Genomic DNA, 25,395 nt, shown 5'->3' with positions numbered 1-25,395 from the left:
ATTTCTTCAAATTTGGAAGTTTTTCAAGATAAAGCATACCTCAAGTGTTAATTGGGCAATGTCTTTTATGTTACACTTTCATCTAAAACTAAAAAATACTTGTGGTTTTTCAGATTTTCAATCAGTTGGTCTTAGGTCTGTTTTATTCTTCAGGTGATTCTTTGGTATCTTGATTGGAAAAATCTATCACTTCTTCTGAAGTGCCTTTTTAATCTTTTCTCATAATATTCAAACAAAACTTAGGTAACTGAAATAACTATATGTGCATTGGAAAATTGTTTTCTTTCATCTACAAGATTCTAAACTGTATAACTAGACAAAATTATAAGCTCAGATTCATGTCTTAAATCACTTTAAAATGTTTTGTTGGACATTTAATTTTGATTTCAGGTAACTAATTTCATCAGTTCTTTTTGCCTTTTGAGAAGGAACTTAACAAATTTGCTATCTATTTATTTGCTTAAAATACCCATTTTGTGATCTTTACCATGTTTACACGTTTTTATAGCATTTTTTCCTTTGCTCCAACAGATTGCAGTTGCTACTCATCTTGAAATTTCCAACATATCTTCTTCCTATCCCCCTTTTTCCTTTCTATTCTGGAAGTAGTTTCTGTGTCTCTTCTCAATTCTGCCTCCTTTTTAAATTTTAAAATTTTTTTATACTTATGTTTGACTAAAACATTTAAGTATGTGAAAATTGGAATGTCAATAATTTCAATTTAATTACCAGTTACATTAATTGACAATTACAAAAGGACCTGAAAATATTGAGAAAACACTTTACAGTGTTACCTGAATGAACAGGGAGAAGTTGCTTGAACTGAATCAATCTATTGATACCAACTAGATGATGTAAAATACTGGGGAGGACACATAAACCTGATATGAAAAATTCAGTTCAATATTAGTATCCTATGGGATGGAACAACTAAAGTGATATACAGTGTAATGAAATAATGAATTTGTGTTAAAAAAAGATATTTTATACTGTTTCAAGTTAAAGTTTTTATTTGTACTAAATAAAATTAAAAATTCAGCTTCTCATTCAAATTTTAAACACTCAATAGCCACATGTTACCAGTGGCTACTATGTTGATAACAGGAACATACTCAAGAGAAACTCTTGTACATGTACACCAGGAGAAAGGTTAAATGGACATGCGATTGAGGATGAGGATTATTACCCCAGATGGGAAGGGCAGGGCTGAACACCTGAGCCATATAGATAGATGTAGTTATTGTCAAGATTATAGCTTTTAGTTTGCCTGGCGGGTTCAAAATAGCTAGTAAAATAGCTAGTAGAATAAATAATAGGAGGCCATCTTAATAATTTAGAATGTGGCTGGCGCCACGGCTTACTAGGCTAATCCTCTCCCTGCGGTGCCGGCACCCCGGGTTCTAGTCCCGGTCGGGGTGCTGGATTCTGTCCCGGTTGCTCTTCTTCCAGTCCAGCTCTCTGCTGTGGCCCAGGAAGGCAGTGGAGGATGGCCCAAGTGCTTGGGCCCTGCATCTGCATGGGAGACCAGGAGGAAGCACCTGGCTCCTGGTTTCGGATCGGTGCAGTGCGCCGGCGTAGCAGCCATTTGAGGGGTGAACCAACAGAAGGAAGACCTTTCTCTCTGTCTCTCTCTAAAAAAAAAAAAAAAAAAAAAAAAAAAAATTAGAATGTATGCCCTACACAGTTTCAAAATATATCATATATTCTTTGTATCCATACATAGGCATGGCATAGTCACACAATAATGTACAAATATATGCCCGATGCTAGCCCCTGACCAGCAGGGGCAGTACAGGCACTCCCCAACAAGACGAACGGGATAGGTAAGGTCCACGGGTAATGAACACACCACAAGCACCTGTGAGTTCTGTCGAAGCAGGAACCGCTTTATTGAGGAAGTGTACAGGCTTCTAAAGCTTATGAAGGACATGCGCAGTAGGGGAGCCAATCAGCGAAAGGGTCACGCAGGCACAGGTGGACCATGCACGGAGGCATCTTAAGCAAAGTACAGGGATCACGCACTGTCCACATGTCCGGAACTAAAGCGGACCTATCCCTGCCGGTGGTCTGATCTTAGGTAGCTTAACTGTGGCAGCCGCAGACACACCTCTCGAACATCCGCCAGGCGCCATATTGTAATGGAGATTTTAGCCAATGCCCAACATATGCCTGTGTGGATGCATATATAAACATACATATACATATAAAGCACACATATAAATAACCTTGTATTGAACAAATGAGTCTTAGTATTCTCTTTATGGTTTTCAGATGTGTAGATTTTAGATGAATTCTAATCTAAACCATGACATACTCTTATCAGTGGAACATCACACACTATTATCATTGATTTATGTTAGAGTTTCTAGTAAATTCTAAAAAAAAGTCTTAACTATTTTATATTGTATGCCTATCTGTCCAAATCTCAAGTATTCAAAAGCACTATTTTTGTCATTCACTTGGTCTTACACCTTTTTTCTCATCAGCTAGTCTTTCTCCCCACTCCCTTCCCTTTCATCTTAAGATGGGAAGAGGAGCTGATATTCCCATGTGACAGATGCTTACAATAAGTCAGCAGCTTTTCAACAGGAAGCAGTTTATCTACCCACCCACCCCCGGTGTGACCCTCCTCAGCACAGGAACTGCTGCAATAGAAAGTTCTCAGTAACAAAATTTAGCAAGGTCTTTGAGAGCAAGCTATTTCTTAGTAATGCCATGTCTTTTTGAACGTATTTATCTCAACACATTCTGCCTTTTTGTTCAGTGTGTTGTTTTATTATGAAACAAAGACTTTTTTTTAATTTGGGAGCTAATTCCTCTCATTTGTCTCATACTTTTTGTCTTGGTAATTAATGTTGTAATGTTTTAAACTAACTTTAAAATAATGCTAGCTTTTAAAATACCTCTCTCTCTCTCTCTCTCTCTCTCTCTCACACACACACACGCACATGCACATGCACATGCACACACAAAGCTGGCTGTATACCTAATTAAACTAAACATTAAGTTAAAGAAATTATCATTTTTGCCTGTGTAAATTAGAGAAGAAGTAGATGGTAGAAGTAAAATGTTAGGGTAGAGTTAGAAGTTATTACTAATAAAGTATTAGTACTTTTAGAATTTCAAAATTCTGATATCATTGAAGAATTATCAGATAATTTTTAATGTAATAATAATAAAACAATGGTTACTACTACTTCCTTTCAGAAGCTCAACCATACTTACAGATACTGCAATCCATATCAGTCACATCTCCATCTATAAGGGAACCAGTCACATCTGGAATTCAATGAATAACCTCACAAGGTATTTGATTGTTTACCTGGAAACCTGGCTTGACTGGCTAGGGAAGGAGGACTGGAAAACTGACAGAACTAATTGTGCTCTGATTAATGGTTCCAGCTTTTGTTCACTTACTCCTAAGCCTGTCTTCTTGTGGCATCATATAAATAACTAGTAATTCTTGGTTGTGTATTCTTTGAAAGCAAGGGGGGAATTTCTCTAGCTCCCTCAGTAGTTCCTGAGTCCTCTCTCTCCATCGTCCCACTCCTGTCTCTTCCATTCACTTTTGTTGTTGTTGTTGTTGTTTTTTAAAAGTTTTTATTTAATGAGTGTATTTTTTCATAGATAAAACTTTAGGAATATAGAGGTTCTTTATTCCATACCCACCCACGCACCCTCCCACCCTGACTCCCATCTCACCTCCCTTTCCCTCTCCCATCTCCTTAATTATGGTTCATTTTTAGTTTAAAGGACCAACTCCATATTAAGCACAGATTTCAACAGTTTGCACCCTCCCCACACACATCATATAGAGTACAGTTTGAGAACAAGATTTGCAGTCGATTCTGATAGTACAACTCATTAAGGACAGAGGTCATACATGGGGAGTAAGTGCACAATGACTTCTGTTGTTCCTTTAACAATTAACACTCTTATTTATGATGTCACTGATCACCCAAGTCTCTTGCCATGGGATGCCAAGGCTATGGAGGCTTTTTGTGACCATAGATTCCATCAGTATTTGGACATGGCCATAAGCAAAGTGGATGTTCTCTCCTCCATTCAGAGAAAAGTACATCCTTCTTTGATGACCCTTTCTTTCCCCTGAGGTCTCACAGAGATCCTTCGTGTAGGATATTTTTTAGCCACAGAGTCTTGGTTTTCCATGCCTGAAATACTCTCATAGGCCTTTCTTCCAGACCAAGAAGCCTTAAGCGTTGATTCTGAGGTCATAGTGTTATTTACAGCGAATGTCATTCTAGGAGTCTGCTGTGTGGACTGCTTCCCATATTGGACTTTTCTTCCTTTTTAATTCTGTCTATTATTATTACCATGCACTTGATGTTATTTATATGATCACTTTTACACTTAAACCTATCTATATGTTGACTTTAACATTTAATATGATCATTTTAACAGTTAAGATGGCATTTATACCACCGATTTTAATGGGTCTGGAGTCCCATGACAAGTTTTTAGGCTTCACCATTAGAAGTCAGTCTTTAGGACTGTAGGCAGAGCTATACTGCTTCACAGTTATAGACTACCTTCTCCCTCTTATTTTTTACTGGGATCTTTTTCCAGTTGACTTAATATACATATGATTAACTCTATGTTACATAAAGAGTTCAACATATAGTATGAAGAGAGAAAAGAAAAAGAAAACAAAAAAGGAAATACAAAATAAAAAGTAACAATAATAAACTGTCCCTCAACAGTCAGGTCAAGGACTATTCAAGTCATTGATTCTAAAAGTGTCAATTTCACTTCTATAGCTTTCATTTTAGAAGCGCTATTAATTCTCCCAAAATAGGGAGAAAGTATGGTATTTGTCTCCTTGGGATTGCGTTATTTCACTAAGTATGAAGTTTTCCAGCTTGCTTCATGTTGTTGCAAATGACCGGATTTCATCATTTTTTACTGCTGTGTAGTATTCCATAGTATACATATCCCACAATTTCTTTATCCAGTCTTTGGTTGATGAACATTTAGGTTGATTCCATGTCTTAGCTTATTGTAAATTGAGCTGCAATAAACATAGAGGTGCAGATAGGTCTTTTGCATACTGATTTAATTTCCCTTGGGTAAATTCCCAGTTTGGGATGGCTGGGTCATATGATAGGTCTATATTCAGATTTTTGAGGTATCTCCATACTGTTTTCCATAGTCTGTTCCATCCACCTTTATCAGTGCCTACAATCGTCATGCCATGACTCAGTCTGAATCCAGTAATGAGATAGTTCTTGGGATGCGCTTCTTTGTAGGGAACAGCAATCTGAAGTGGAAGGTGATCACAATGGTCAAGGTTGTGTATTAAAAATAAGGGGAACTGCTGGTGCCGCGGCTCACTAGGCTAATCCTCTGCCTGCGGCGCCAGCACACCGGGTTCTAGTCCCGGTCGGGGCGCCGGATTCTGTCCCGGTTGCCCCTCTTCCAGGCCAGCTCTCTGCTGTGGCCCAGGAGTGCAGTGGAGGATGGCCCAAGTACTTGGGCCCTGCACCTGCATGGGAGACCAGGAGAAGCACCTGGATCCTGGCCTCGGATCAGTGCCGTGTGCTGGCCGCAGCGGCCATTGGGGGGTGAACCAACGGCAAAAGGAAGACCTTTCTCTCTGTCTCTCTCTCTCACTGTCCACTCTGCCTGTCAAAAAAAATAATAAATAAAGGGAACTCAAATAAGAATTCAGAGACACTTTAAATGATTAAATATTAAATGCCTCTTGACAGGAGAAGAAAATGGAAAGAAAGAAGAAAACTGAGCTAATAATTAAAACCTGAAAAATGACCTTTGTAATAAAGATATGATTTTGTAACCCTCTGTGGATAATGTATAATGGGATAAATTAGTGCCAAGTGGTTTCTTTTTTTTTTTTCAATATAAGAACACTTAATACGAAATTGACATCTTTAAAAAATTTTAAGTATACGAATACAGTGTCACTATCTATAAGCATGATCTCCAGAATTTAGTAATCTATGTCAGTGAAATTGTATACCACTTGATTAGCAACAGCACCTCTTCCTCTTCTCCCGACTGCCAACCACTGTGGCTTCAATGAGTTTGATTATTTTGGATACCTCTCAGATTTGTCTTCTGTGACAGGCCTATTTCACTTAGCATAATGTCCTCAAGGATTCATCCATGTTGTCGCCTATAAAAGAATCTCCATTTTTAAGGTTGAGTCATATTCCATTGTGTATGTAGACCGCATTTTTTTTTAACAATCCACTTATCAATTGATAGATATTTCAGTTGTTTCCACATCTTGGCTGTTGTGACTAGTACAGTCACAAAATGGGAGTGCTAAGATATCTTTGAGATTCTGATTTCAGTTCTTTCGGATGAATACCCTGAAGTAAGGCTGGTATCATATAGTCTTTCTATTTTTAATATTTGTACAGAGCTACATACTGTTTTCCATAATGGCTATACCATTTTTGCATTTCCACCAGCAGTATACAAAGATTCCAATTTACTTACATTGTTGCTAACATTTGTCATGTTGTTTTGATTATAGCATCCTGACGGGTGTTGATATCTTATTGTGGTTTCAATTTGCATTTCCCTGGTAAATCCTGACATTGAGCCTGAGCCTTTCTTCATGTACCTATTGGTCATTTGTGTGTCTTCTAAGGAAGAAAATCTATTCAAGCCTTTAGGCCAGTTTTTGTTAGGTTATTAGTTTTTGTTTTTTGTTTTTTTTGACAGGCAGAGTGGACAGTGAGAGAGAGAAAGGTCTTCCTTTTTCCATTGGTTCACCCCCCAATGGCCACTGTGGCCGGCGCACTGCAGCCAGCGCCCCGTGCTGATCCGAAGGCAGGAGCCAGGTGCTTCTCCTGGTCTCCCATGGGGTGCAGGGCCCAAGCACTTGGGCCATCCTCCACTGCACTCCCGGGCCTCAGCAGAGAGCTGGACAGGAAGAGGAGCAACCAGGACAGAATCCTGTGCCCCGACCAGAACTAGAACCCGGGTGCTGGTGCCGCAGGTGGAGGATTAGCCTAGTGAGCCATGGCGCCGGCCAGGTTATTAGTTTTTTTGCTGTTGAGTTATAAGGGTTCATTTTGTATTTCGCAACTTAGCCACTTATAAAATACAAGGTTTGAAACTTTTCTCCCATTCTGTAGTTTGTCTTTTCATTCTATTGATTATTTCCTTTGCTGTGCAGAAGCTGTTTCATTTTATATAGTCCTACTTGTCTGTATTTGTCTTTTTTGTTTGTTTTTTGGCTAGTGTGTTTGGTGTCATATCCATGAAATCACTGTCTTGAAATTTTTCCTCTATATTTTCTTCTAGGAATTTTATTGCTTTATGTCTAATATTTAAATCTTTAATCCATTTTGTGTTGTATATAATATAAGATAGAGGTCCAATGTAATTCTTTTCTGTGTGGATATCAGGTTTTCCTAGCACCATTTGTCAAAGAAACTAACTATTCCCCATTGTGTATTCTTGACACCCTGTCAAAGATCATTAGACCATAAATGATTTTATATGATTTATTTGCAGGTTTTCTGTTCTTTTCCAATGTTCTATATGTCTGTCTTTATCCCAGTACCATACTGTTTAAGTTACCATAGCTGTATAATATATTTTTAAACCAGAAAATGTGATGCTGTGGCTTTATTCATTTTCAATACTGTCTGGGCTATTTGAGTTCTTTTCTAGTTCTGTATTAGAAATTTTCTCTGTTTCTATTAAAAAAAAACTTTGGAATTTTGATAGAGATTGCATTGAATGTGTGGATTGTTTTAGGTCATATGGACATTTTAACAATATTTGTTTAAATCTTCCAATCCAAATATAGTGAGGTGTCTTTTCATTTGTTTGTGTCTTCTTCAATTTCTTTCACTGGTGTTTTGTGATTTTTCAATGTTCTTGTTTAAAGTTATTCCTAATTATTTTACTTTTATTGATGCTATTATAAATGAGTTTTTTCCTAATTTCTTTGCAGATAGTTCATTATCAGTATGTAGAACTAAAGCTGGTTTTGTATATTAATTTGTATCCTGCAATTTAATTGAATTTATTAGTTCTAACAACTTTTTGCTGGCATCTTTAGTGTTTTCTGTATAAATAAAATCACATCACTCCTTTCTAATTTGAATGCCCTTTATTTCTTTTTTCTTGCTCTGTCTAGAACTTATAGCACTGTATTGAACAGAAGTAGCAAGAGTAGACATTCTTGCCTTATTTCTGATCTTAATGGAAAAGTTTTTGGTTTTTCACCATGGGGTATGATGTTAACTCTGTAGCCTTTTCATATATGGCCTTTATCATATTGAGGTTATTTTTTTCTGTTCCTAGTTTGATCTGAGTTTTTGTCATGAAAAGTGTTGAATTTTGTCAAATACTTTTCTATGTCTCTTAAGATGACCATGTGATTTTTATCCTTCATTTTGTTAATGTGCTATACCACATGAATTGATTTTTGTATGTTGAACTATTCTTGTATTCCAAGAATAACTACTGTTTGGTCTTGGCATATGATACTTTTAATGTTAAATTTTATTTGATAGGTTTTTGTTGAGGATTTTTGTGGCTATGTCCATCAGGGATATTGGCATGTAGTCTTCTTGTGGCATCTTTTTCTGGGTTTGGTATTAGGATAATGCTGGCCTTAGAAAATGAGTTCAGAAGTGTTCCCTTCTGTTCAGTTTTTGGTAAGAGTTTGAGAAGGATTGCTGTTAATTCTTTCTTAAATGTATAATAAGATTTTCCAATGGAGCTATCTTGTCCTAGGCTTTCCTTTGTTAGAAAGTGTTGTGTTTTTGTTTTGTTTTGTTTAAGAGGTAGAGGGGTAGGGGAGAGAGGGAACGTGTGTGCTCTCATCCACTGGTTCATTCCACAAATGCCCACAATGGCAGGAGTGGGTCAGGCTGAAGCTGGGAGCTCAGTAGTCAATCCAGGTCTTCGATGAGGGTAGCAGGAACCCAATTACTTGAGTTATCACTACTGCCTTCCAGGCTCTACAATTAACAGGAAGCTAGAATCAGGATCCAGAGCTAGGGATCGAACCCAAGTACTCAAATGTGGGACGTGGGCATTCTGACATCTTAAACTCTAGGCCAAATGTTTGCTGTGTACTGGGAAGTTTTTCATTTCTTATTCAGTCTCCTTACTAGTTATACATCTGTTTAGGCTCTTTATTTTCATGATTCAGTCTTGGTAGGTTGCATGTTTTTAGGAATTCACCCGTTTTTCTAGGTTATACAGTTTGCTGTTTATAGTAGTCTGTAATGGTCCTCTTTATTTCTATAGCATCCACTCTAATTTTCTTCATTATTTCTGGTTTTGGGTTTTTGCTTTTTTTTTTTTCCTTTTGAGCTAAAAGTCTATCACTTTTTTTTCAACTTTTCATAAAACAAGCTCTTGGGGCCAGCATTATGACATAGTGGGTAAAACCACTGGCTGCGGTGCCAACATCCCATATGGGCACCAGTTCATGTCCCAGCTGTCCACTTCCAATCCAACTCCCTGCTAATGGCTTGAGAAAAGCAGCAGAAGATGGCCCAAGTGCTTGGGCCCCTGCACCCAAGTGGGAGACCCAGAAGAAGCTCCTGGCTCCTGGCTTTGGCCTGGCCCAGCCCCAGCCATTGTGGCCATTTGGGGAGGGAACCAGTAGATGGAGGATCTTTCTGTCTCTCTCTCTCCCTCTTCTCTGTAATTCTGATTTTCAAATAAATAAATAAATCTTTAAAAAAAACTTTGTTCATTTTTTCCTACTGTTTTTCCATTCTCTATTGTATTTATTTCTTCTCTTATTTTTATTTTGTCTTCATTCTCCTGACTTTCAGTTAGTGTGCTATTTTTCCAGTTCCATGTGTGTAAAGTTAGGTTTATTTGAAAATTTTCTTTTTTTTTAGCATAAGTGTTTGTAAATTTCTCTGTTAGTATTGCTTTTTGCTACATCCCGTAAGTTTTAGTATGTCTTGTTTTCATTTTCATGTCTGAAGATATTATCTAATTTCCATGTTTATTTCTTCTTTGATCCATTGATTATTCAAAAGTTTGTTGTTTAAGTTCCACGTTTGTAAATTTTCTTTTTTTTTTTTTGCCACTATTATTCCTAATTTCATTCTGTTGTGATTGAAAAAAACTGCTTGGTATGATTTTGATCTTCTTAATTTTGCTGTGTATTGTTTTGTTACCTAATGTAATCTATCATGGATAACGTTCTATGTCTGATTGAGAACAATGAATACTCAGTGTTGTTGGTTTGAATGTTCTGTGTATGTCTGTTAGATCGTATAGGTGTCCTATAAATACCTACAATGCTCAGATCCACTGTTTTTTGCTGAGTGGTTTCTAGAATATAGAAATAGTGAGAGTTAGTTAGCATACTTGTAACTGGTACAGTTTAATTTTTCTTAGAGAACCTAAATTCACATTTTACAGCTGTCTTTTTTCCTTTATATGTTCTTATGAGAAATAGTCCCTTCAGTTGAATGATAATGTGAATTAAGAGTTGAGTCTATTTACTGTTTTGATTTGTACTATTTTTTGTATTGTAAATAACTTTCTTAAATGTAAGTGTATACTTCAGAAGAATAAAGTGGATAAATCTATCCATAGTTAGATATCCTATTTTAAGTGTGAAAACAACAGCAGTTCAAGTTAAGGCCAGCAGCTTTACAGACATTCATTATGTATTGGATGGATTAGCAGCCTTGAAAGGTTACTGTTTTCTATATAGTGTCCATCTTGTTTCTTAGATCCCTTAGAAGGAAGGAAAGCCAAATTTGTTGAAGTAATAAAGCCGCACGCTACTCCTTTAGAATAGTGACTGCTGTGCTGTGACAGAGCAGGGAGAAAAGGTTCTTCCAGCTGCCTCTGGGCTGTTGTCTTTACTATTAGTGATTAGGATTTGAAATGTTCAAGTGTATCTAGTAACAAATAAAAAACAAATTCATTGAGACATTTTGAAAAGAATGACCTTCTTTAGTTCACAGTTTTTGATTTATTCTGTAAGTTATGTACCAACAAGAAAAGTAGCTGTTTGTGTGGGATTATTTGTTTTCAGAAAGATGGGGCGAGGTGTTAGGAAGATGCCCAGGTAGAGATATGGCATGGATGAGTTACTGTGTGATTTCAGAGGAGAGCAAGCAGCCTGAGAGAAGAGACCTATTACAGAGGTGAGAAATGATGCCCAAAGGTGACAAAGTTGTTACAGGCACTTGCTTCTGGGACGGCTGCTGACTCAGGACTCCAAAGTTTCTAACTCACACACCTGGCCCAGCCTGACTCACACAGCCAAGCAGACTTTGCATTCGTCCTCCATCTATCCATTTGTCCTATTCCTGAACCACTTTTCGGAATAAGGCAGGTAACAACATGGCTCTTCATCCTTCAGCTGACTTGAGATTGTCCATCCCATTAGGCAATGAGTTTCCAAAGCTTGTCACATTCCTGGTTCACAGTAAGCAGGTTAAAATTAATTAATTAGTGACTGGATTAAAACATTGATTAAAGGTGTTTGGATGGGGACATTTAACTGATAAGAATCAAGTAGGACTTCTAATCCCTGGATGTTGAACAGAGGTGACTGACATAGGCAAAGTCATGGGAACTGTAATGTTTAAGATGTTGCCCAATTGGGTTTCCATATAAACTAGACAGCTATGTGTGAATCAAGTCTTGGAATACTAGGATAAAGAGTTTGGAATACACAGAAGCCTTGATGAATTATTTGCCTTTTTTTTTTTTTTTTTTTTTTTTTTTTTACAGGCAGAGTGGACAGTGAGAGAGAGAGACAGAGAGAAAGGTCTTCCTTTGCCGTTGGTTCACCCTCCAATGGCCGCCACGGCCGGCGCGCTGCGGCCGGTACACCGCGCTGATCTGATGGCAGGAGCCAGGTACTTCTCCTGGTCTCCCATGGGGTGCAGGGCCCAAGCACTTGGGCCATCCTCCACTGTACTCCCTGGCCACAGCAGAGAGCTGGCCTGGAAGAGGGGCAACCAGGACAGAATCCGGTGCCCTGACTGGGACTAGAACCCGGTGTGCCGGCGCCGCAAGGTGGAGGATTAGCCTAGTGAGCTGCAACGCCAGCTGAATTATTTGCTTTTTAAGCAGTTTAGCTTGGATATGCAGCAGCTAAATGCAGTCAACTCTTATTTGTACAAACATTAAAAAATGAAAAATGTCTTGTCAAAAACCTTTGAATCTTCCCTTCTATTTTTAGGCCTGCCTTTTAGCCAGATACTACTTGTTAGTATGAAGGGAGAGAGAGAAAGGAATGGTTTCTCTTTAATGTCTTTATTCTTAGATATGTCATAGGCAAAAAGATCATTATTAATTTATTAATATCAGAGTTAAATTGCTGTTAGCCAAAGCCTGTTTTAAGACATGGGCAAAGAGTAGGTTAATCTAATTTTGAAAATAAGTTATAGAGATCAAGGCAGTTAAAAAAAAGTACATTTTCCTGCATAAAAATAATTTGACATTCAGAATATTAACTTTATAAAAGGAGTGATATGGGGGCTGGCACTGTGGCATAGCAGGTAAAGCCGCCAGTTCAAGTCCTGGCTGCTCCACTTCTGATCCAGATCTCTGCTATGGCCTGGGAAATCAATAGGAGGTGGCCCAAATCTTTGGGCTCCTGCACCCACATGAGAGACCTGAAAGAAGCTCCTGGCTCCTTGCTTCAGATCTGCGCAGCTCTGGCCATTGCGGCCAACTGGGGAGTGAACCAGCAGTTGGAAGACCTCTCTCTCTCTCTGCCTCTCCTCTCTCTCTGTGTAACTCTGACTTTCAAATACATAAAATAAAACTTTTTTTAAAAAAAGGAGCGATATGGCAAATATATCATCATAAGATGTTAACCAGCATTCAAAGAAACTTTTATGCCAAACTTTGAAGTAGAAATGTAATCAATGAATACAATGAAGTTGTGGAGTCACGTGTAGATTGTATTTGTCCAGACTACCCTTTTGACCTGATCAGCCTTTAGAATCTGTAAGATCCTTCAGAACTACAAAAATGTCCATGTGCTAGACTTAGATAAAGAAAGTCAACTATTTTCCACCTGATTTTATATACTATGAAGGAAAATATAGACTTTTGGTACCAGCATTTAAAATTATGATGTGCCAACATGGAAAAGTTCATAATAAGGCCTCAATTAATCTGCCTATCTGTGACACATTTATTTAATTTCTGTCTTCATGATTTTATCTCTAGCTTTATTTAAAATGGAAGTGATTATTTAATGAAGAGATAATCATTTCCTAGTGTGAATTATCAGTACATGATTTGATTTTTATCAATACATTATATATCTAACCATTTGCACAAGGGCTACAAGGTAAACTGGGTTAATTGGGAACATTGATTTTATTACATGAAGAGACTGAAAAGGAACAGTTTCTGTCTTCCATTTCTTTCTAATTTTTGGTAATACATGTACATATGAGAGTTTGTGCTTAGAAAAATACTAATATATCTTAATATATGTTCTAAGAAACATTTTGCTAGGATGATAGTGAATAATAAATATTAAATGACAATGGCACTTTTATATCTGCCATCTCATTTCATCAGTTGAAAATTAGCAGCTGCAGGGGAACCAACATTTGAGAGAGATTTCAAATTGTCACTTAAATTTCTCCTGGATTTGATATGTATACACTATAAGAAAAGATGTGGAGAAAATTGTTCAGTTTATAAAGGAATAAGGTTAAGTGTCTATTTGGCCACAAGTATCTCAGTCCTTGAGGAGACATATCATTTCCCAGCAGGGAAAGATGCCCCTTAATTCCTTCCTCTAAAATGTCCCATTGTCAGATACTATTTGGCCTTGGCTTCTTCCCCAAGCTCCCCAACCCACCCAACTCGCCCTTGTTCTTCATGTTGTTTTGGATCATTTTCAGCTTCCTCCTTAAAAGTGTTGCTGAAACTATTGGAAGGACCCAATGCAGTCACCCATCATGTATTAACATCAGCAATCTAGGAGTGATGATGTGTGCCTGAGTACGTGTGTCTCTGCAAGCCATCTCCCCATCAGGGCCTAGTTTAGAGTCAAAGGCCTTTTAAACTTGTTGAAAATCTTCATGTGTTCAAGTCAGGCAGAACTAGTCAGGCACTTGACTGCATGCACTCTCGGTGGCACTGTGTTCACGCCTTGGTTCTAGCATTTAGCACTGGCTGTTCTGCTTTCCCTCCCCAGATTGCCAGTTCCCTGAGGGCCGAGACTTACATTCTCTGTCTCTGTAACCCTACATGTAGCATAATAGTGAGAAGACCGCCGTAGGCTTGCAGTAAATAGTCGTTGAATCAGTCAATAAGTATAGTTAGAAAAGCATAGATTTGGAGTCAAGTAATTTGGGAATCCAATTCTTGTTTTACCTCCTATATAATTTTCAATGAGTTTCTCAACCTTTCCAAGCCCAAAAGCAGCCCACAGTAACCAGTTGCTAAGGAGCTGGGTGAAATGCTTATTGTAGACTGGTTGTCAGTCCACTGAACATAACAGGTCTTTACCGTGTGTGGGCTATGTACCAGGCAGGGCTGTAGTAGCTGCCAGTGAGCTGCACAGATGAAGACAGGCAGTTTTTGTTTCTCAAAATTTGAGTAAGAAATTATCAACTCCCAACTTGACTCTCCCTGGGATTAAACATGACAATAGGTCTGATCTGATTTCATCATCATTTAAAAAATCATCTATTATTTTTCACTTTATGTTTCTGTGTGGGAGCAAACTGTTGAAATCTTTACTTAATGTATACTAAGCTGATCTTCTGTATATAAAGAGAATCGAAAATGAATCTTGATGTGAATGGAAGGGGAGAGGGAGTGGGAGAGGGGAGGGTTGTGGGTGGGAGGGACGTTATGGGGGGAAGCCATTGTAATCCATAAGCTGTACTTTGGAAATTTATATTCATTAAATAAAAGTTAAAAACAAACAAACAAACAAAAAAATAGTTAGAAATATTTAAATGCAATTCAAAGGGCATAGTCTACAAAAGTTTCAAAATATTCAGGATATTTATAAATGACTTTATTATCTAGATTGAAAGCATGTGTTGTCTGCTAAGAATTTTCAAAATAATGATGTATAACATTTAAATAAAACTTTCAAATTTAAAAAAAAAAATTGAGTAGTCTAATGTGACTTTTCCTAAATTATTTAGAGCTTCCTAGGCAGAGAAGGGAGCAGGCTAGTAAAGTTACCCTTAAACAGATCAGTCACTAAATATATTGATTAGTTTCCAACCTCTTGTTTCCTCTAGGTGGATTTCCTCATCCTGCATATGAGAGGATGCTAGTTATGCATTACTCCAGTTCACCATGGTGTCCTGCCAGCAATTCTACAAAATCTTTGCTAGTACCCCAGAATGTTGCAGAAATGAGGCTAGCATTGTGTCAGCAGGTTAAGCTGCTGCTTTCAACTCCCGTATCCCATGTTGGGATGTTCAGTTCAGGTCTGGGCTGCTCTGCTTCCGATCCAGCTGTCTGCTAATGCATCTGGGAAAGTGCCGGATGATGGCCCAAGTCCTCTCCTACTCACTTGGGAGACCTGGGCGCTGTTTCAGGCTCCTGGTTTCAGCCTGGCCTTGTCCCTGCTGTTTGTGGCCTTTAGGGGAGTAAACCAGTGGATGCATGATGTCTCTCCGTCTCCCTTTATCTGAACTCCTCTTTCCCCTTTAGTCTGCCTTTCAAACAAGCAAAAACAAACAAATACATCTTTTAAAGTAATATTGAAGATTTCTGGAAGTGATGATGTTCTATCCCAACAGAATTAACATCAGAAAAGCCTCCTGTCCTAAAACCACAACATAACAAACTTCATTATTAAATTGAAAAACTTTTTTATGAAGGAAGGCAACTAATTGAAGTCAGCCACATAGAGAGTAAAATTAGATGTTTTCTGGGACTCCTTAAGTCTGTCCAGTGGGACTGCTCAGTGCTACAAGTGAGCTGATTAGAAAACTCAAAAGATCTGTTAGAACAACGAACTCCTTTTCAAACATTCTTCAAGGCCACCTTCAGCAAGAGAGGGAAAGAAAATGGTACCTTGAAGAGGGTCCCAAATGTCACCTCATGATTGCATGTGTAAATGGAAAATTTCAGCACATGGGATAATTTTTATAACTGTTAGCAGTGATTTAAAAATACATAGGGGCAGGTATTTGGCCTGTCAGTTAAGACACCAGTTAAGATGTCCACACACCATATTGGAGTACCTGATTTTGATACCTGGCTCTGGCTCTGGCTGTAAACTCTCGTGTCCTGCTAATGCAGACCCTGGGAAGCAGTGATGCTGGCTTTGTAATTAGGTTCCTGCTACCCATGAATGAGACCTAGATTGCATTCTTGGCTCTAGTCCATGCCATTGTGGATGTTTCAGGAATGAACCAGGGGATGGGAACTCTTTCTGTGTGTCTGCTTCTCTCTCTCCCTCTCTCTCTCTTTCTTTGCCTACTTCTCAAATGAATTTTAAATTTGAAATACATGGTTAATATTTGACAATGCTAAGGTGAAAAATGTTTGTTCCTCCGATGTATATGGCCTGTTACATGATAGGAAGGGCGGGTGTGCGTGCATGTCGTGCATATGCATGGCTGCATTTGAATATGGTCATGCAGTGCTTATAGATTGACAGTCTAAGCCCAAAAGGAAAAACACTTCTCATTAATAAGCACTAGTCCTAAATGTTTTTTAGGTAAAGTACTGTTGAGAAATTGGTGATCACATGGGCCATTTATTAGTGACTGCCTTTTCTTTAACTAGAACAGAAGTTGGTTTTTGGGGTTCTTTGTTAGTTTGTTTACTCAAATACCTCAAGTTTCTGCTTTGAGCAAAACACTATGCTAAGGGTGAGGCAGCTAGTCTATTGATTTTTAGATGTTTGAAAACCTTCAGGAAATACTTTATTTCCACTAAAAGTAACTTCAATCTTTTCAACTTTTCTAAGTGTTCAATCTCTGCAAGCTTAGTTCTAGGCCTAGTTTTCTTGTCATCCTCTCAAGGTTTCAGTTACCATCCAGATGCCTCTGTCTCTGAAATGTGTGTCTGTAGCCCACTCCTCCACATTGAGTTTCAGACTCAAATCCCACACTAAGTCTCCACTTAGACATGAATGGTGCCTCTAATTCAACATGTCTAACTAAACCTGGGGGTGCCATCTCTGTGATGTTACCACCACCCACTCAGTTCCCCTATAACACTTCTGTTTCCTCTGTATCTAGCACCTGTAAGTCATACTAATTTATTTGTTAAACTTCTTTTATTTTTTAAGATTTATTTATTTTTTTAAAGGCAGGGTTGCAGCCTATATGGGATGCCAGCACTGCAGGCAGCAGCTTAACCCACTACACCACAGCGCCAGCCCCGTTAAACTCCTTTTAAATCCACACACTTCTCTCCTTTTCCATAGCACTACTGTGGTCCAAATTACCATGATCTCCTGCATAGATGATTGCAGTAGCTTCTCATTGGTACCTCTTCTTTCCCTCTGCTCCTCCCTAATACTCTCCTTTTTAAAACGTGAACCTGATCTGATCATCCTCTTTACAGAAGCCCATTTAACAACTTTGTATTGCTCTTAGCAAAAATACAAAATCCTGAGTGTGGTGTAGGAGACTTTCCACAGCCTGGAATAATCTTCACCTGACCTCATGGATAACTTTTGACTGCTATTTAGGCTGTACCTCAAAAGAAACTTACATAGGAAAGCTTCCCTTGCCCCTAAAACTGTCATGATACATTGCACCTGTCCTTGCTAGTGTTTAACATGACCTGCAGCAATGTGTTTATTTGTATAATTCTTTATCAGTGTCCTCCCCCAGGACTGTAAGACTCATAAGGATAAGAGCTGAGTCGTTTCACTCCTTAAGCTGTTCCTAGCTGAAGAGGTTGGGGGTTTTGTTCCAAAGGACCTCCTAAGTCAATTTAAGCTATTTATAGTTTATCATAAGGACAGCAGAAAGCTTTTGAGAGATTTTAAGCAGAGGAATAGTGTGATCAGATGTACACTCAGAGCAGGAGACTCACCCTGGATGAGGTGGAAAGGAAAATACTCCTGAACTGTGGAAATGAGGCAAAGTCACAGGAACTGCCAATCGTTAGCACTCTCTGTTCTGCTCCTCTCACGCTCCTCTGTGAATCTAGTGGGGAGGGCTGCCTTTGATGCTCAGTTGTCACCTGTGTATTCATTTGGACAGTATTGATTGAGTTCCTAAGAATATGCTTCACACCAGGAACAATAAAATGAGAAATGTTCTTGGCTCACATGTGTACCCCTAGCCCACATTTTACACTTCAATGGGAGGAGCTGTCCAATAACTGGTAAAATCCAGTGCACAGGAGGCTACAAGGGAACTTTGAGTGGAACTCTAGAACTGAAAGGAGCTTATGATAAAAAGCTGTCCGAGCTGGGAAATGCTAGGTAGCCTTTGAACTGCTTGGAATGGTGGGGTTTTATGGAGTAGAGGCAGTTGAAGGGGGCATTGTAAGTGGCTGGGATAGAGTGTGCAAGGCCTGGATCCATGAAAGGGTGTGACCTGTCAGAGAATGGCTTTATCCCTGGATATTTAGGGATGGGAATGAAGAAGGTTGTAGGAGATGGGAAGAGAGAGATAAACTTGGTCCCCTTGTAAAGTACCTGGTGTTCTTAACTGAAGTGTATGACTGGGCCACTCTGAATATCACAATTAGAAAAGAAAGTGTGGGAAATTATATTAGAGATTACATAGTCATTAGGAAAGCAGTAACTAAACCAGTAAGAGTAATCGCCTTCTGGACACAAGAAACCTAAGAGTGATTCTGATCCTGCAAGAGGTAGACTGAGCTCTGGGCCTCCGAGGGAAGAAGGCCTGTGAGCTGGGAGGTCAAGCAGTTATTCTGGACACATCCTATGCATGTACCGCAGAATGACTGTCTGGATTCGTGTTTTGCAGTTCTGTGGAAAATGGAAGACCACCTGATCCTGCAGACTGGGCTGTGATGGATGTCGTCAATTATTTCCGGACAGCAGGATTTGAGGAGCAAGCTAATGTTTTCCAGGAACAGGTAACTCAGTCTGGAGATATGTTGTGAACACAGTCCCCTCCCTTGTCCACAGTGGGAGAAAGCAGTGAGGAGGAGGACCAAAGAGCAGTGAGGGATCAGCCACTAAAAAACTGAGTGGGGAAGGAGACAGTCTAATGATTCCTTCCTGCAAGAGAGAAGCGCCAGTCCTGAGGCACAGTGGAGCTGCTGAGAGGAGGGCAAAAGCTCATTAACATCAATGTCTTCTGAATGACTGATCGTGCTCAGGGTATAGATCATCAGCCCTATCTTTAAGCAGGTATACCAGAAAGCAGGAAACAGGGAAGAAAAGGAAGGGTCAGCTTTGACTGGGAGACATGCCATACCTGCTGCTGCTGTCCTTGGCACCTGCTGAATCCATAAATTTGAGTTTGCTGTCTAGGTGTTGGTGGTGAAGTGCAATAAGCACAAGATTTAGCATCAAATTCTGGTTTTTCTATCTCTATGTGACCTCACCCAAGTTACTATACCCCTCTGAGTCTTGCTTTCACACCCGTAAGGTGAGGCTGGCAATGCTTAACTTTATAGGGACGTTATGGTGAGGATTAAAGGACAGTATGTACAAAACACCAAGGAAAGGCCCTGGCATAGTGTTGATGTTCAAAGACTGTTAATTCCTTTCCCTCAGGTCCAAAGTTGGTATTGGAAGAGGGAGAAAGGAGCAGGGTCCTCTGACTTTGGGTGATTCATGGCTCCATTTTGTGGGCTAGACCTGCTGTGTAAGGTTGATCCTCAAGGGGCTTTGATGATGATAAGGCATACTGGGGGAATGTGTAGTCCACCCCATATTAGCTTTGTAGCAAAACACAATCAAGGCTGCAGTTTTCCAAGCATTAAATTTGCTTTTCTAATGTTATGATATATCTGAAGGAGTCATAAACTGAAAATGAATCTAGCTGCATGTTGTACATCCCTCCTTTAAGCCCTTGCTTATTCTCTCAAGCTATTTGTATATCCTAAATTTGGATAACATGAACATTTCTAATACCACATACACCAATCTGTAGATTCCTCTCCACCAATATTTCCTTCCAACTTGATCCTTATACATATGTATTCTTTGCTAGTGTGGAAAATCTTCCAAAATAGAATGTTAAATTACTTACACCCACCTGAAGAACTAAAATTAGAAAGACTGATAATGCCAAATGTTCATGAAGATGTGTAGCAACCGGAACTCTCCTTCATTGTTGGTAGAAGTGTAAAATAAACACTCATACAGCTACCCCATGATCCAACAATTTTACTCCTGGGTGTTTGCCTAAGGGAAATGAAAACATATGTCTGTAAAGATTTATACAGAATTATTCTTAGTAGCTTTTTAATAATAGTCAAAAATTAGAAGTGTAAGTATACATGAATAGAAAAATGAATGTAAAAACTGGTATATTCAAACAATGGCATATTACCCAATAACAAAAATTTAAAAAATATATAAACAACTGATACAACTATGAAAAAGTCTCAAAAACATAAGACTGAGTGGGAGAGGCCTTACAGAACAGAATTCATACTGAATGGTTCCATTATGGTAAATTTTCAGAAGAGGGAAACAAATCAGTGATAGACAAAATTCAGAACAGTGGCTGCCTCTGGATGGGAAAGGGCAGAGAATGACTGGGAAGGATATGAGGAAGCTTCTAGGTAGGGGTACCAGCTGTAGCTTGACAAGGATGTGAGTTACAGCTTATATGCATTGGTCACTGCATATACACAGACATATGTAAATAATTCAGATTTTTGAATTATGTGGCCTATAAGTTGTCCCTAAAATATATATGAAAAGTATTAAATGATAGTATGCAAACTGCAGTATTTAGGAGGGAAGTACACTGCTATTTTAAAATGTACCAGGAATTATAGGTAGACATCTAGGGATCCCTAGATGGACAGACATGTGATCAAGTAAGTACAGAAAGTAAGTACAGAAAATATTAAGTGTAGAATATGGATGGTAGGAATACAGGTGTTCACTATAAAACTCTGACAACATTTCTTTATGTGTGAAAATTTTATAATAAAATTATGATGCAAAATAACAGCTCAGGTTGGAAATTAGAAGGCAGCTGGTTAGCTGGAAAGTATTTTAGTTTGGTTTTTAATGATACACAGTCCATTTGTGTCACTGCAGTTGAGTACTCCCTTCTAAAATTAAATTTAAATAATACTGTAAAAAGGTTAACAACAACAAAAAAATGATTTAGCTAAAAGGTCTCCTGGCCAGATTCCCAGCTGCCCCAAAACCTCTCTCTCTCAGCCTTTGCCAAGACACCTCTGAAGCCAACATCCTGATGGAAGTTGGGGTGTGGGGTGCTCTCTCGGCCCTCCTGATTCAGGGTAGGACCTCAGAATTGATACTGACCAACTCTGACCTCATTCTGGTAGCAGCAAAAGAGAGGATTCATGGAGAAATCCTTCAGTAGGGAAATGAGCATCATCTTTCTACTGTGTTGGGTGGGCCAACTCAGGAGCCTGAGAAATGAATCCCCCAGAAGATTGAAGTCTTACGAGCATGGCCCAGAAACTCAAATTCTTTAATTCTCATGGAAGATTGATTGGGTTACAGGAAGAGTTTCCTGAAGTATTCTCTAGAAGTGATCCAGATATTTTTCATGCTCTGAAAAACAATTCTCTTCTTTTTCACCCTTTCCATAAAAGGAAGTAGAGGGTGAGGAGGGAGTCACTGGCCAAGCCCAGGCTGGTAAGGTGAGTAGTTCCTGTGATTTTCAGAGCACTGAGGGTTCATGTTCTGTGCTGTGTTAACCTTCATCTTCCAGTATCATGCTCAGCAGCCACCAACGTCATACTACCAGGATCTTCCTGGTAATGAACCTCAAGTAGTTGGTGTTTAACCAGATGCATACTGATGGGAAGAATGCTGGTCACCTCCAGACTGCTTATCACCCATCCTCTAGGTCACAGCAGCTGAGAAACAATAAGAATGGCCACATTCATAAATCTCCTTCAGGATAGCTCTGCTCTGCCAATTGATGGAAGCAGGCCAGGAATGGAGAGCATCCCCTAAATCACCTCTAAAAGAGAAAAGTACAGAGAGGAGCACAATTACCAGTGACATAGGAGTTTATTGTTTCATGGATGATAGTTGTGGACTGAATGCTGTGTTCCCCTCAAATTTTATTTTAAAAGGCTTACCCCAATGTGATGGTATTGAGGGGTGGGGCCTTTTGGGAGGTGATTAGATTTATATGAAGTCATGAAGATGGATCCCCCACAATGGGGTTATACCTTTCTAAGAAGATGAAGAGACTCCAGACAGATTGCTTTTCTCTGCCATGTGAGGATACAACAAAAAGACAGTGATGTGCAAACCAGGAAGAGAGATGCACAAAGAGGCTGACCATGCTGGCATCCTGATCATGAACTTCAAGCCTTCACAACTGTGAGAAATAAATTTCTGTCATTTATTCCACCCAGCTTGTAGTGTCTTGTTACAGCTGCCTGAACTAAGATGCTGACAGATGCCACACATAGGTCTACCACTAGAAGGGCTTTCAGGAGAGTGTGTCTCCATGGTAAGGTCTCACAGTACAATCCATGCAACCAGACTGAGATTCAACTTTCTAGCACCTTATTCCCTTGGGTATGGCTCAGACCATTGAGTGAGGTTTGTCTGGATGGTGCGAATGATGCCCCACATTCCTGTGATTCCTCTACAGCTGGCTTAAGCAGCCAGCTGAACTTTGCCTATCCCCTTTTCCCTGTGCAGACATATTGTTGCCACATGACAGTTACCTCAATTAAGTTCCCTCTAGTACAGTTATCTCCATCAAGTTACTAGAAAGCTTCTTTTGAGCCTTCCCTGTGAGCTACAACTACAAGTTAAAAGAACTAGCATCAGAAAAGACCCGAGTCACTGTGCATCCCAGTGTCTGTAGTGTGTGTCAGGCTGCATTACCGTTCCAGCCAGCCCCCTTGGTGACCAGGAGTGTTGCTTCCCCGGGGTTGGAATGTGGTTTGTGTCCTCAGGGCCGCAGCTGTTCACTGTAGGAAGTCCAGCCTTCTGGATTAATGTGCTGCCTCAAAGGGCTCACTGGCCATAGCAGCAGGAGGCAGCGGGGCCCTTCCCAGAGAAGGCAGTGATTACAGCCCCATCAGCCCCATCTCTCTCTGCCATGAACACCAATGTATGATTGCATTTTCCCCAGGCGTCTTGTTGCGGGCAGAGCTTTCAGGCTGCAGTGAAGGGCATGGGTGGAGTCAGGACTCCCGGGTTATTTTGTCCTATTTGACTCGTGGTCACTGGATGACCATGGAGAGTTTGCCTTTCAAGAACTCTGACTTCCATAAATTGAGTGTTGACTTAAACAAACAAAATATTGCTCACACTCCTTCTCAAAAAAGTGTAATCTTGGGGCTGGCCCTCATAAATAATGCTTTCAGGGCATAGCATAGAGCACAAAAGCCATTCGTGAATAGATGATTTTAAAAAATGGCACTCGCCCAGGAACAGGGATTGCCTGATTGTCAAAAATCAAAGGTACTCCAATGTCAGGAATTCTACTCTCCAAGAGCTTTGGTTTTTAAGGGAAACCATTTTGACTAACCTCATTCCAAAGTATCCCCACCTTCCTCACAGAGAACATTTAGTGTAAGGTTTACTTTGTCTAACACTGAAGGCTAAGGGAGCAGCTTTCTCTTGGTAAAGCCACGTCTGTTGAGGTGTTACAGAATTCTAGCAATGGAGCACAGTAACTTCACCACTCACACTGAATGGTAACTGCAAGACACAGACAGCTTTCCTGTTGCTGTGCCGCCACTTCATTTCTATGACTTTATCTGACTCACATACTCAGAATATATATGAAGAAGATGGAAGGTAGCTGCCATTCAATCAATGTCATATAGCTCATAATGTTCAAATTTCTCAAACTTACGAGTGACTGACCTCAGTGGTCGTATTTCTAGAACAATACATGTATTTCTGACATCATTTTTTCCCTCAGTGTATCATGACAACATACATTTCAAGATGGCAAATTAATTTACTCTATTGTCTCTTACCTTCCCTAAGTCACATGAGTAAGAACATATTTTACTTTGAAATGCCTGACTGATTGTTTAAGTCATTTATGTGAAACATAAAAATTAGTGTTTCTTTTCAGTTGGCTTATTGCCAACTTTTGATAAGTTTCTAAAGTCACTGAATTAGTAAAGATAAATCCAGTTTCTTAATGCTGCAAATTGCCAAATAAAACTAACTACCTCGGTATGCAGTGGTAAAGTGGGAGGCAATTAGAGCATCCCTGAGCATGGTTCCTAAGTCACTAAATTCCAGTGTAGTGGTTCTGAATGGATACTTCTAATTAGACCAGAAACAAATCCATGATTGGGGGAGGGGTGAGGTATCTCAAGTTTATATAATTCTGAGAGCCCCCATTGGGAAAAAAAATACCTAAGCTTCATTAACTTTGTGGTAAACTCAGCTCTGGATTAAACTAATTAAAATCCCACAAATTGGAAATAACTTTCATTACTTTACTAGCATTTAATAACACTAAGCACCAAAATATTCAAGTTGCTTTGACACCTGATATTTCTTAACAATTGAAGGCTACTGAAATGCTTAAAATATTTTATAGCTAAATGAACAGGGAAATGGCATCTCAGACTTTGCAGATATGTCCTTTTAGCCCATAAAATTTTTAAAAAGTTAAAATGAGCAAACACATAATGTTAACAAGAATGTGGCTAGGAGAATTGAAAGCAAACTGATAAGAATCTGAAATTTTTATTGAAATAGAGCAGCTTTGTATAAAATAAAGTACTCAAATGATTGTTTTAATCGTTCACTTGAAATTAGAATAGATAGAAGACATTATAAGTCAGCCAGGTGTGCAGTGCTTCTGTGGCTTTTTTACTTCTGCAGTGGTTTTCACAGTTGTTACAGCTTTTTCTAACATCCATTAAAATAGACATTAGCTATTAAAGTAAAATAACATTTGTTATTATGAGCATTATTTTACTTTCATAAAATCATCTAAAACTGTTACAAATATGAGAACTATCTGAGGAAAGCACTGAGGATTCTGGGCAGAGTGGGACACCACACACAAAGAGCTGGTGATGTGAAACAACACAGTTTATGTTAAGAACACCATGTAATGCGGAAAAGGATGGATGGAGCAGGGAATCCCAAGGGATAATAAGGCTGAAAGGTAAACAAGGGTCCAAACAACAGAGATTGGTTTGCCTGGCAGAGGAGAGACCTCTGAAGAATACTAAAGGGGGCATGTCGTGACATTTGTGGTTTTGAAAGTTCAGTCCAGCAGCATTATACAGAGTGGCATGGAGACGAAAGGCAGGAAAGCTGCTGTCATAGTCCCTTGGATATAGGAAAGAAGCGGTAGA

General features: G+C 39.2%; 1 protein-coding gene across 10 annotated transcripts in view; it reads left to right on the top strand.

The window, feature by feature from the left end:
• Positions 1–25,395, top strand: part of SAMD13 (sterile alpha motif domain containing 13) — a 75,250-nt gene that overhangs the window by 31,725 nt on the left and 18,130 nt on the right. For all 10 annotated transcript variants that reach the window (XM_070078161.1, XM_070078160.1, XM_017345578.3 and 7 more), the window contains one exon: positions 18,897–19,008. In XM_070078161.1, the coding sequence (XP_069934262.1) occupies positions 18,897–19,008 (112 nt within the window). The remainder of the gene's footprint in view (positions 1–18,896; positions 19,009–25,395) is intronic.

The sequence above is a fragment of the Oryctolagus cuniculus genome, chromosome 7 (assembly GCF_964237555.1).
Source record: "Oryctolagus cuniculus chromosome 7, mOryCun1.1, whole genome shotgun sequence".
Classification (NCBI taxonomy): Eukaryota; Metazoa; Chordata; class Mammalia; order Lagomorpha; family Leporidae; genus Oryctolagus; species Oryctolagus cuniculus.
This window is presented reverse-complemented; position numbering and strand designations above follow the sequence as displayed.